Raw genomic sequence first — 12,694 nt, forward strand, 5'->3', positions numbered from 1 at the left:
CGGGTGGGCGGCGCCACGCCTGCTGTGGGCCTGGCCCGGCGCTGCCCTGCGGCGCGGGCGGAGGGGCGCGGCGCCGCGGCGGCGTGAGGTCACCATGGGCAGTAAGATGGCGGCCGCCACTAGGGTCGTTCAGGTAAGGGCGCTCGGCAGGCGGCCCGGGGCGGGGGGCGCGGCTGGGGCCGGGAGCCCCTCTCGGGAGGCGGGACTCGCCTGGCGTGCGGTCGCCAGGGCCTGAGGCGGCCGGGGCCTGAGGCGCCGGCGGGGAGGCCTGTGTCCTTGGCGCGGGGAAAGGCGTGTGGCGGGGCCCGCCCGGCGTTGCCCGCCCGGCGTTGCCGGCCATTTGATGGCGGTGCCTGGTTCTCGGGTAGCAAAGGGTGCTGCAGGGCAGCCCGCACCCTTCTGTGCGCTGTTCAAGAGGGGTGGGAGGGCGCGAGCCATCATCTCCTTTCTAAGCCATCCCTCTTCAAGGTGAAGGTGATCTTTTTCAAAAGTCGCGTTTCAAACATAAGCTGTGTGGCTTCGACTGCCCATCTTTATAGGGTTTTTTAATAGACCTCGTCCGTCTCACCCAGCCAGCGGGACAGATATGTACAGGCAGAGCACAGCTAGTAATTCCATGTGCACAAACTTTATAATTGCATTTATGCGACTGCGGTAGCTGTTCCTACAGGCACGCACACTGATTGCTGTGAGAAAAGCAAGAGAAGAGTTTTTCCTGTTCGGGACGTTAGGGTGGAGGGATGCCTTTAAAGATGGAATTTCTCTGTGAGTGGGCATAGAATGTTAGTAAGCTTATCAGAGTGGTGGTGCAGAAAAGCTGTGGTATGGAAGTGATTGTGTAATATATTGTATGTTCCACTTACAATACTGTGAAGGCAATGTGCATTTAGAAATGTATTTTACTCTCCCTCTCTCTCCTACTGTCTTGCCTTGTTCTAGGTAGTCAAGCCACATACTCCATTAATTAAGTTCCCAGACAGAAAAAGTGGTCCCAGACCAAAAAGTAAGTTATTTAATCGCTAGATACAACTTGTGCTGCCTTTCTTTGCATTGTTTTATATAAAAACCAGCACACAATCTTTGTGCTTCAGTTATGCAACTCGGGTGATTTTGAGCAGTGTTTCTGAAACACAGTTGTTCTAGTTTGAAGGCAATGCTTTGACTCCTCCTTTTCAGGCTCTATATAGCTGTGGGAATACACATAATGCAGGCAAGTCTGTATTTCTTGGTCAAGGGAGATTCACAAAGATTTCTAGCATTGTTTTTCTATTTATATATGTCTCTTTTTTCCGTATACTACGATTTGCCTGAAATGATTGTACCCAAGTCAGTTTGAAGCAGCTTCGTGATACTTGCAGAAATGATGTTGAATTTTCATCTTTTCTTAGTTGGAGTGTGTGATGTCTGTGGTATTTAAAACCCTGATTACAGCAGGGAGAGCCATCCCACTGTACATTTTAAGACGTGTTTCCTTGTGCTACTAATTAACGCTGAGAAAAAAAATTATTTTCATTGCAATCTTTGACATTAATTTTTATACGTATAGTATGTTGATATTATAGGATTCCAAATACAGTTGCATTTAGACATTAAATTTATGAGTGATGTTTTGAGTCACATTCACTCACATTTGAGTGACATTCCTTTGAGTCAACAAAGCATTTGAAACTAAAGTAGATGTCTAAAGAAGCTGTTATATTATTCTCACTTGTTTAGAAATGATACTGTACCACATTATTTGCCACAGCATTATCATGTTTGTGATTTATAGCTTTAATTTATCTGTTATAAAGCATCTACAGCCACTTCTGATTTATCTGTAAACTCTTCAGGAACTATTTTCTGCGACAACTTTCTGTCAGAATTTTGTATGTTGTGCACAGTTCAGCCAAATGCCAAATGTTCTAATGCCTCTAATGCCAGCAAACTGCTTTCTCGGAGACTTGAAAATGTGTTACCTCTTGTTTATCTCTGCATCAGATTTTTGTGACTGTATCTTTTAAGTATGTTAGACTTTTCTACCTTAATCAGATTATGTCATATCATCAGTAAATTGCAATTTACCTTGTCTTGCTTGAACGCTGTAGCAATAACTGTGTTCCCTGTACTAGACCATTGTTTCTACGTAGCCAATCAGCTCTGCAGATCAAGACCAAACTTTCAGGGACATGGGTGCTTGAAAGGCCACCCAGATTCTTTTACCACATTACTACTGCAACAGGATGGTTTCAAATGGGGGAGGGAAAAATGTAGTAGAGACTGTATCTGAGCTAAAGCAACAGCAGTATTAAGTCTGGTACTTTTGAGTCTTAACTTCTGATTATTTTATTTGGCTAATGCATCCACTCCAACTACACTGCAGACTGAAATGTAAAACAGAAGAAAATCCTTGGCAAGTGTCTAGACATTTTTGTGGTGTATGAAACAAATTGGGAGAAACCATTTCATTTTCGTATATAAGGTTTGTTATTTCATGAAACAAAAGTATTTTGCCACCTGTTTAGCATATGTTCCAGCTGATGGGCTCTCTTCTTCCTTGCTCTGTTTGGGACCTTCTGTTGTTCCTGAACCACCTGACCAACTTGGAACTTTCACATATGGTCTTCTGACTGACAGTTTCTGAATATGCTTGTCACTGGTGTATTGCTTTTTTTTTTTTTTTTTTTTTTACCAATGGTGGTTTGATCACATTGCTGCAGGTGTTTGATGTCCCAGTCTTGACTCAAATTCGCTATGGCTAAAACTGGCTCCTCTCCTTTGTCCTCAGTGGTCTTACTGGAGTGTCGTGACTAGAGCCCAGAGGGCAACTGAGCACCACACAGCTGCTTACTCACCCCTTCCCCCTCTGGAATGGGAAGGAGAATATAAAGCAAAAGGCTCTGGGAATCAAGAGGAGAACAGGGAGGGATGACTCAGCCACTGTGGTCACAGGCAAAAAGACAGGCTCCTTAGGGGAAGGAAAAAAAGAACATAAATTTATTTCAGACAGTAACAACACCACTTAAGAGACAGAGTGGGACAGTGAGAAGCTTTACCACACCTTAAAAACACCTCCCCCCACCCCTCCCTTCTTCCTGGGCTCAGTTTTGCTCCCAATTTCAATACCTCCTTACCCCCAGTGACAGAGCAGGCAGGGAACGGTGTTATGGTCAGTCCTGCTGCTTCTTCCTCCTCAGGGAGGACTCTCACACTGTTCCCTTGCTCCAGCATGGTGTCCCTCTCACAGGAGACAGTCCTCCACAAACTCTCTGACATGAGTCTTTCCCATGGGATGCAGCTCTTCCCAAGATGCTCCAGCGTGGGTCACCCTCACATGAGGGTGTCCTGAACTACAACAGTGGGGGCCTTTTCCCACAGAGTCCCGGCCCTCTTTGGGTGCAGCCACCTGCTCTGGCGTGGGCCCCTCCCCAGGCTGCAGGTGGGCATCTGCTCCACTAGTGACCTCCATGGGCTGCAGGGCACAGCCTGCCCTCTCGCCACGGGCTGCAGGGGGGTCTCTGCACTCCTTGGTTCATGTGCTCCTTGGTCTTTTGATTTCATTAATGTTGCCCAATATTTGGTGGTCATTCTGCACATCATTAACAAAATTTGATATTATGCCATTTTGTAATATTAAAAATGGGTACAATGTTGCATTGCTGCTTGTGGCATGTCATAGTTATGAGTTTTGTCTTTCTCTAAGCCTCTACCTCTTTTTGCACTTGTCTGTCTTTACAGTCAACAGTAAACATAAAACATCATCTCAGTGGATCTTAGAGATTTATCTTAGTTATCTTTCTACATAATTTCTTCCACACACACATTTATGATACTTTATGCTTTTTCTGTAAGTACAGCTTCCCGGCGAAAAGGCCTTTGTTTATCCTAACAGGGGATATGCTGATTTATCTTCTGTTTCCACATCAGTATTTCTGCCACTCAAACATTCTTTCTTCCATTGTCAGTTTTTTCAGTATGCTCTTGATATATTTAACAACAATACAACCAGATTGTGAGTCGTACAGTGTCTTAATTCTTTTAAGTATTTGTTATAATGAGGAATATTGTCAACAGCTGATAACTGTTATTTGCTGCTTATTAATTAATTTTACAGTCTTGTTATGTTTCTGTAAATGGTTTTGCAATCTGGGTTTCAGTACAGGAATCTCTACAAGCAAGTGTGCCATCTCTCCATGCTTCAAAAGCACAGGAGTTTGTAGGAGGCAGATCACCGGCCTTTCAAAATATTTCACCTCTTAGTAAAGTACAAGGTACACCAGACACTTCTGAATTAGCAAGAACCTTACCTCAGAAATACAGAAGGAGACTTATGTCAGATGAAGAGATTGAATATATTCAAGTAAGTTTTATTTATTGGTGTGTATTTTCTGTATTAACCTGACATTTAACTTATTTCTACACCTTCTCTAGAGTTTCAAATAACACATTACATTGTAATTCTTGGTAAGGGTGTGCTCCCAGCTTTCATAGCTTTGATGCACAATACCCAAGCTACAAATTCTTAATACAGAAGGTACCCAACTCTCACTACGTAGTAGCTTGTGTTATCACTGGGTAGAGAGATAGGGGCTTAAGACAAACACGCAGATAGCTAATGATGGTCAGAGCCTATGTTAATCGCTGTCACTACTTGGTTTGTAGCAGCTGTTTAATGTGTAATTTGGATGTGCTGGACGGGAGCACAGGAGTCTGCTCTTAGTCCACTGAAGGCTATTACCAGATAATTGAAGTCCAAAATATTTCTCAAGCTAGTTTTTATAAGTTACTTATTATTAAGTTAACTCTTGTATTTCTAGTAGTGGAACATTTTATTAAACTTGATACAGATATTTTCTGCAATATTTGCAAATATGGCATTGTACATGAAAGGGAAGAAAAACGTGCTTTTGTTCTGTAACAGTTCTTAGTTGTAAACACCAACGATTAAAAAAGGAGAATGCACAAAATTGGAAGAACTTGTGAGATGAGTGTGAATTTGAAATGAAAAGATGCTTGCATGCTTTGTTAAATGATAAGGACATCTACAGTGTAATCATGTTAGTAATCAGTTTTCCTGCATGTATGTGGGTAGGGTATTATAATTAGAAATAAACCGAGTTATTTACCATAGTAATACACTTCTTGACCTGTAGCATAAATTTTCTAATGGTGAGGTAAGTTGTAAAATAATTTTCTTGGGAAAATAATTAATAACTTTCTGATTTCTCATAAAGATTGTAATGGCTCACCTTGGCTTTGTTTTTACTTTGGAATTTGGGCAGCGAAAATAATTCTAGAACTTGTGTTTGCCAGTACTGCATTTGTCAGACCTGTCTAAAGTGAGAAGGAGTTTCTTCAGAGTGAGAGAAGTGGAAGCAACTGTAATTGTAGGCTGCATGTCTTGATCTTTTTGTATTTTCCGCTGAAAAAAATGGAGCAGTTACTGGTAGATGCTGGTATTTGACACTCTGTGTGTGTTCTTAGATAACAGTGCAGAAGATTTGATCTCCATTTCCTGTTCTTTTAGTGAAATATATTTAACTGCCCACTTTTCTTTTACAGCGTGGAGGTCCAGAATAAGTATGGAAAATAGTTTGTTGGCCACTGTTGAAGAATGAAGCACTGTATTCACAATAAAGTTCTTTCCTTAATATTAAAAATTATTGTACACTAACAGCTTTAATAAAAATCCCAACAAAGGGTGAGAAGGTTAACACATGATAATTTGTTGAGAAGGATTTTCTGTCCATGGCTAACTAGCAGGTGAATATAATTTAATGTCCACACCATTAAAATATTTTTTCTAATTAGCCATTTGCAAACTTGACAATCTAATGGAGTAATTTGATTTTTCTACTTCAAAAAAAGGTTTGGATGCCCCTCATCAGGAGTGCTTTTACGGGCAGTAAAGGGACAGTGAAGCATTCTCGGGCATTACCAAGCCTTTGTGGCTGTTCGCAGCAGTTGTGTAGTTTTCCCCAAGTACCAGATCTGAGGTCGGGAGCAAAACAAACCCAGGTTCTTCTGGGATAATTCGTTAACCGTTTCAGAAGACAGCCCTTTGTGTCCAATTACAGTTAGAAGTCCCCAACAGACCTGCTCAGAAGGCTTAGTTTTCAATGAGACGGTACCGCCCGGGCCTTGGTCACTGCCTGCGCGGCCGAGGGCCGGCGCCCGTCGCGCCTCCGAGACGTCAGGGGCGAGGGGGCGGGGCCAGGGGCGCCGAGACTGCGGCGGTTGGGAGGGGCGGGTCGGGCGCGCGGGCCGGAAGTGGCGCGGCGCGGGCGGTGTTAAAGCCCCGTCGGCGGCCCCGCCGCCCCTCCGTCGGCCCCCGCCGTCCCTCCGCCGGTCCCCGCCGTCCTCGCCGGCGATGGACGCGCGGGCGCGGGCCAGGCGCTACGAGAAGCTGGACTTCTTGGGAGAGGGGCAGGTGAGCGGCCGCTGGGGCGCGGCGGGGGGCGAGGGGAAACAGCCGTGCGTGTGGCGTGCAGGGCATGTGGGAGGTGGGGTGGGGAGGAGGAGCGGGAGCGTCCAGGCGCGGGAGTCTCCGCTGTGAAGGCCCTTAGGCGGCCCCTGTTAGGGCCCTCTCGTGACCGGTGGGGCCGCGGCGTGGGGAACCCGCGGCCCTGGGGCCGCCTGCAGCCGGGCCTGGCCCCGTATCGCCTTCTGCACGTGGCGGCGGGCCCCGCTGCGAGGTCGGGGGTGCCGCGGTTGTGGGGCGAGAGGGGCGGTGGCTGGGGGGAGGTCGTCCCCCACCAGCGTGCTGTCAGCAGGGTTTAACGGCCTCCTCCCGAGGGAGGGACCTGGCTCGGGCAGCTCCAACCTGAGGACCTAGGACCAGGGGCCGACTTTGCCGCGGCAGCGTCCGAGCCCCAGAGAAGGCTGCGCGGGTACAGACAGGCCCTGCCGCTCGTCTGCCCCGGCAGTCACGGGAACCTCTCTTTTTCCGCAGTTTGCTACTGTCTATAAAGCGAGGGATAAGAACACCAACCAAATCGTGGCTATTAAAAAGGTGAGTGTCAAAATATTTTCCCATTGTATGCTCAAGTGTCTGGTCGCTCTTGACCCGCCTAGTAAGTGGGTTTGACCGACTTCATAGGTGAATGCAGGTTTTTGTTTCTAGATCTAGTTAGCCTGTCTTTAAGGCCTTCCCCCCTCCCCAAGAAGAGAGACTACCTTCAGTCTTACTACGTTTCTGAGTTTATGGAAGGTTGCCTCGTCTGTAACTTGAAATTGTGATTATTTGTTAGATTTATTTCCAAACTTCAGACCTTATTAGTCCTTGACAGTGGCTTTTTTTTTTTTTAGCCTTTCCTCCTGCTGTGCCCGATTTCCTTAAGTCTCCAGGAATATTACTCCTGATTAAGTTCTTTAGAAGTTGTGGTAATTTTTTGACAAAATTTGACAAAAATGATCTTAGATCTACAGTTTACCCGTTTGAATACAAATGTTGAATATGCCTATGTTGTCATAACATGTTTCACTTCATGCTATCTGAAGAGATTGCAGGAAGTTTTTGTATTAAAAATAAATGATTAGCTGTGCTTTGTGAGGGATGAAAAATGCATGTTACATTGTTCTGGTTAGTTAAACAGCCTACTTTCCTAGGCAAGTTGAACCATATCTAGAGTAAGTAATTTTGTTTGATACACTAATCTCTTTTAGCATTATAATACTTTTTTCGTATGGTTGCTACTAGTAGCAGCTGTTATGAAAAGCATTCTTGTTTTTTATCAGAATATTGTCTTTTATCATCTGGAAATATCAGTGTCGTGATTCTGGACTTGAAAATTTCAGTGCTAATTTTACTAGAATAATTTGAAGACGACTGTCAGGTACTTTGCCCTCATTTCTCCCTGAGGAGAAACTCGTTAATTGTATAATAAAGCTTTGTGGCTACAAAGCATTTTATGTTGCCAGTGTGCATTATGTCTGTTTTCAGCATCATCATGACTACTTTTAAGCTTTTATAAAAACTAATGCTGTAGAGGCCATTATTTTTTTAAGAGGAAAAAAACCCAACAACCCAAAACCAACCCTAGCTGGTAGAGTGCTTCATGGTACTGAAACACATTTTATTTTAGAAGAATAAGACTAAAGAATGTATCCCCTACTGTTGGGGCAGGTGGCTTAACCTTGTATAATGCAAAGCATTTCTTTTCAGATTAAACTGGGACATAGATCGGAAGCTAAAGATGGTGAGTTTTAAAACAAATTCATACAGCAGAAGCTGTGGTTTGTTTGGTTTCTTTTTGTAAATTGGTACATAAACTTCCCACACCATAACTTGTCTGAGAAAAATGAGCTTAACTCAGTGTAAGGTTTAGTAGAGGATTGCCTCCTAAACTGCAGGGTCAGAAAAAAGCAGCAGAGATATTTGCATGAATAGTCTGCATATATGTCTAAATATGAGTATATAACAACATAGCTTCTCAATTTAAGAAGAGTACAAACATGGATGTAATGTAGAATAATAATCTTTATGGCACTGAGTTTAGAATAGCTTTTTGTATTAATGCATCTCTGTGCCTTACATATTTAAAACAGGTGAGAGTATTTATCTCTGTTTTCAGATGTTTCCGTTCTATTTTTGTGATTTATGCTGAGACAAAAGTTGATAAAAACAAGATCTTAAACCTCTTGTTTCTGTGTGGGTTTATGTTGAGAAATCAGTTTTATAGAGCAGTGTCTTTTGATCACATGCTCTGACCAGCCATGTGCCTTTAGGCGTGGATATTGCAAGTAAAAACCCGATAATCCTGTTCTTTTCCTGCAGCCTGTGTGGTGCAGTAGAATTTTCTGTGTGTGTAGGCTGCCATCCTTCAGGGATCCTGCATCAGGTTACCAGTTTTCTGATGAAGAATCTTTGCTTTCCACTCTCCAATTCCTTTCTAAGGGAAGAACTTTTAAAGAGGAACTTGAGCATTCATCCCAGAATCTCACGGTTGAGCAGACTGCGAGAGAGTCATGATCCACCTGGCCTTCAGTGAACTAATGTCCTTTAAGGACAGTTACTACTTCTGGCCTATACAATGTCTAGCAATAGTACAAAGATGTTACTAAAAATAACGATCATGTCTGGTTTCCCAGTGTTATCTGATAAACTGTTGTACTTTTCTTTTAATCTAAAGCTTTGCCCAACCAAAAGAAACCACTGTCAACTTCATTCCAAAATAGGTAATTAAAAAAGCAGAAGTGTGAAGTAATCCATGTAGTTTTGCTCAAAACCTTGCTAGAGTCTTAGTTGTTGAATCGTACTCCAGGTGTGGGAGAACACTTTTTTTTAGCTCATGTGCAGCTGAAACTTCATGCACAGTATACCACAGGAGCATTTGCTTGCCAGTCAGTTTTTGTACAAGCTGTTTTTGAAAGAGGAATTGTTACCCTGCAGGAATCATGGTTTGATGTAGTGCAATCAGTGTGACTGCTGAAGTGTCGTTTAACACTCCACCCCCCCCACCCCCCCCCATTTTTTCCTCCTATAAAATCTGGCTATTAAAGGAGTCAACCAAGGTTGAGCAGGTTTAGGCCACTGTACCTTTTACGTCTCAGCGTAAATATAGGAAAACATATGTCCCTTACCTTATTAAATAATGTTATGTCAAAAAGAAAAGAGATGTATTCGTGAGGTTTGTCCATGTGTCTCCCTCTGCAGGCGAGGCACAATGAAGAACTGATACTTGCAAGATGTACCTTTTCTTTAAAATAAAACCAAAGTTTACAATACCCTGAAAAAGGTGGGGGTTTTTCTAGACTTTTGCTAGAACTTTTCCATTTTGCCAGGGAAGGGAGATGTGTTACTTCATCATCTAAATCCGTTTACTGTGGTGCAGAATTTATTTGCTATAGAAGAAAGTGTATGTCCTCTTTTGTTCTATAGAACTCTACTTATCTATGGCAATGCAATTGTTAGTTTAAAAATTGTTGAGTAGTGAGAAAGTAGTTTGTAGTAATAAATCATCGGTGAGTAACAGAATAAGAGGTTTCTTTGGAGCTTAGTCCAAAATTTTGAATTTTTTTCTGTCTCATCTTTTTTTTCTGCTTTGTTTTTTCAATGTAGGAATCAACAGAACAGCCCTCAGAGAGATAAAGTTGTTACAGGAGCTAAGCCATCCCAATATTATTGGTGTAAGTAGAATGAATGCCACTCTAGAATCAGTCCTCAAAATTCTTCTGGTGCTGGTTCAAACTGAAATTTAGAGTTAATTGGGTCATGGAGATGCTACTTAATTTGAGCTATTTTTCCAGCCCAAAATGGGCAATAAAACAATTGTTATGGCAAAACACCTTTTCCAGTAACAAAGACAAAGTAGTTTCCTATTGAAATCCTCTTACTTTTTAGCCTGGGGCTATGTGCATATTAATGATGGGGAGAATTGTGGAAATTTAATTGCCTGATTTTGCATCTCTGTGATAGACTTGCAAATGAGTGCAGTGCTGAATTTATCTGATTGGTTGCTTCACATAGAACTGGTGACAGCCAAAACCAGACTTTTATACAGACTTTTATGAGCAATGGTAAAGTGGTATTCATGTGGCTTATTAGGTTTTAGTACTGATAGCTAAAACCTCTGTTGGAATGAGTAAACCCCATATCTTTTCAGTTGCATTTATCAACTTCCAGCTACAGATACCCAGCTGCAGCTAAAGATATATTAAACTAGCTAATAGTGGTAATTTGAGGGTCTGCCATAAATAGTAGACCAAATATTAATTTTCCAGATATTTTATTTAGCTTTTTCAGAGTGGAAATATGGTTCTTTTCTGGATTGTGAGCTTACTCTGAAAGTGGTTGCTTTAGCTATCAAAGTTAGAGAGTGTGCAGAGAAAGAACTAAAATGGCAAAGGGATGGAGCATCTTCTTTATGAAAAAATCTGAGATTCCTCTCACTCTAGAGAGGAAAAGGCTGGGAATGGGGAAGCCTGCAAAACTGAGGTGGTAGGTAAATATCAGAACTGATATCTGCATGCAGAACTGATATTTGCAAAACTCTAGACATAAGACATGTGTTTAAAACATATTTGTGTTGGGGGGCAGGGCAGGTGGGAATTGTACTACTTGACACTGTAGTGAATTTCTTGAATGTGTTGCCATGAGCCTTGTAGAAGCAGATAGCATCAGCAATTCAGAAAGGAATTGGACATATTTATGAACAGCAGGTCCATAAGCAGATACTAAAGGCAGTAGACAAGGTTGTACCATCTTAGTCCTGATAAAACTGTTGTGGATGTTGGAAGTGTAAGGGGCATGAATGACTAAAAGCGTCCAAGCCTGTAGGCTCACCTGTGTAATATCTCCTGTTGCTGTGGCTTCTGCAGAGTAAGAGCATGAGTGTGGTCACTGTTGTTAGGAACTATTTAGACAAGCACCTCGCAGTTGAGAGTAATTCACATGGTCATCATATGGAGACTGTAAGGAATGAACCACACCTTCCTGGAAGGTCTGGAGAGCATACCTTTCTGATGTTGAGAGTAGAATACCAAGCTAGATGATCTGCTGTTCTTACTCAGTGTCATGCTTGTGTTATCTCAAATTAAAAACTGATTCTGTCATTTTACAGCTTCATCCTAAGAAAGGGCTGTTTGGATGTTCTCCAAAGTGTTGTATTTATCCTAGAAAGCTTGCTACAAAGATGAATACATGCCTAAGAATATCTTTGAAAGGAAGTTAACAAGCCTAACAGAATTTCTAAATACTGCATGCTTACAGGAGGCAGATACACAGAGCTGAATCCATGGGAAAACTTAGTTTTGTCTCAAGAAAGGGTGGGAGTTCTGTAGAACAGCAAAGTTTGGGGAGAGGACAAGGTGTGCGTTAGATTATCTGATGTAGCTAACATGGTAAAGTTATTTCTTTTTTTTTTTTTTTCATAACTCCAGGAAGGAGGAACAATTGTGTAAAATGTTATTACTGTACTTAATGGGAATTTAAGTGGGAGGGATTCTGAGTTAAACTAAACTGAGTTAAGAATTTTTGTATTGCAAAGTCAAAAACCAAATCGGTTCAGTAAGCTGAAAATCCATGTGCAGACTACAATTTTAGAAAACTGGAAGTATTGAGAGTGTGCTTCATCACAATGTATTTTTGTTTACAGCTTCTAGATGCATTTGGACACAAGTCCAATATTAGTTTGGTGTTTGATTTTATGGAAACGGATCTAGAGGTAAGATTTTTTTTTTAGACTTTTTATTTCAGTATTTTCAAATGGCTCTTAAAAATACTACTTTAACAGGTTTACATTTGCTTATGTTAGAAATGTGACTTTCTTTATGTCAGTTGATTAAGATCTTGTCTTAAAAGCAGTTTGAATAATTCCACAGTTTTTGTGAGTTGTCAGCATGATCTTCAAAAATCAGATTATGTTTAATATGCTAGTTTTCTGGGACTGCAGAGTATAGAACCTCAGTTGTAGATCAGCATCTCAGATTGCAATTGATAAGCATAGTATCATCAGACATGTTCAAGTAAGTGTGATACTAAAGTATGCCAGATGATGAGCTGGTGCTAAAATCACACATACCTGAACCATACTTTTAAATGTAGCAGTTGTAAGTACTTGCAAATCAGCCTCTTACAGTTGTTTTGTTCTCCCAAGACCTTAAGTCAGTTTGTCTTTGTGGAAGCCTTTGAGAGATTTTGGTGCAACTTTCTTCATTTTGCAAGACTGTCCTAGATGGCAAGTCATGTCAGATCTGTATGGACATTATATCTACT

The 12,694-nt window shown here is 42.0% G+C and overlaps 2 protein-coding genes across 5 annotated transcripts in view; both read left to right on the forward strand.

Annotated features, from left to right (window-relative positions):
- The first annotated feature begins 21 nt into the window (after positions 1 to 21).
- KGD4 (alpha-ketoglutarate dehydrogenase subunit 4) lies at positions 22 to 5,703 on the forward strand. Its single transcript, XM_074932834.1, has 4 exons — positions 22 to 133; positions 940 to 1,003; positions 4,137 to 4,339; positions 5,542 to 5,703. The coding sequence occupies exons 1-4, from the start codon at positions 95 to 97 to the stop codon at positions 5,557 to 5,559; spliced, it is 324 nt and encodes a 107-aa protein (XP_074788935.1). The 5' UTR covers positions 22 to 94; the 3' UTR covers positions 5,560 to 5,703.
- Positions 5,704 to 6,243: 540 nt separating this feature from the next.
- CDK7 (cyclin dependent kinase 7) overlaps positions 6,244 to 12,694 on the forward strand; it is a 29,001-nt gene continuing 22,550 nt past the window's right edge. For 3 of the 4 annotated variants that reach the window (XM_074931294.1, XM_074931293.1, XM_074931292.1), the window contains exons 1-5: positions 6,244 to 6,409; positions 6,932 to 6,991; positions 8,144 to 8,177; positions 10,040 to 10,107; positions 12,075 to 12,143. In XM_074931294.1, the coding sequence (XP_074787395.1) occupies positions 6,350 to 6,409; positions 6,932 to 6,991; positions 8,144 to 8,177; positions 10,040 to 10,107; positions 12,075 to 12,143 (291 nt within the window). In that variant the 5' untranslated portion in view covers positions 6,244 to 6,349. The remainder of the gene's footprint in view (positions 6,410 to 6,931; positions 6,992 to 8,143; positions 8,178 to 10,039; positions 10,108 to 12,074; positions 12,144 to 12,694) is intronic. The other variant, XM_074931295.1, reaches the window with a different exon arrangement.

The sequence above is a fragment of the Athene noctua genome, chromosome Z (genome assembly GCF_965140245.1).
Source record: "Athene noctua chromosome Z, bAthNoc1.hap1.1, whole genome shotgun sequence".
NCBI lineage: Eukaryota > Metazoa > Chordata > Aves > Strigiformes > Strigidae > Athene > Athene noctua.

Bases quoted from the DNA above. Each gene is read 5' to 3' on its own strand.
- KGD4 (XM_074932834.1), top strand. From the start codon at position 95: ATGGGCAGTAAGATGGCGGCCGCCACTAGGGTCGTTCAG. The intron at 134-939 runs GTAAGGGCGCTC...GCCTTGTTCTAG, and splicing joins CCGCCACTAGGGTCGTTCAG to GTAGTCAAGCCACATACTCC. The intron at 1,004-4,136 runs GTAAGTTATTTA...TCTGGGTTTCAG, and splicing joins AAGTGGTCCCAGACCAAAAA to TACAGGAATCTCTACAAGCA.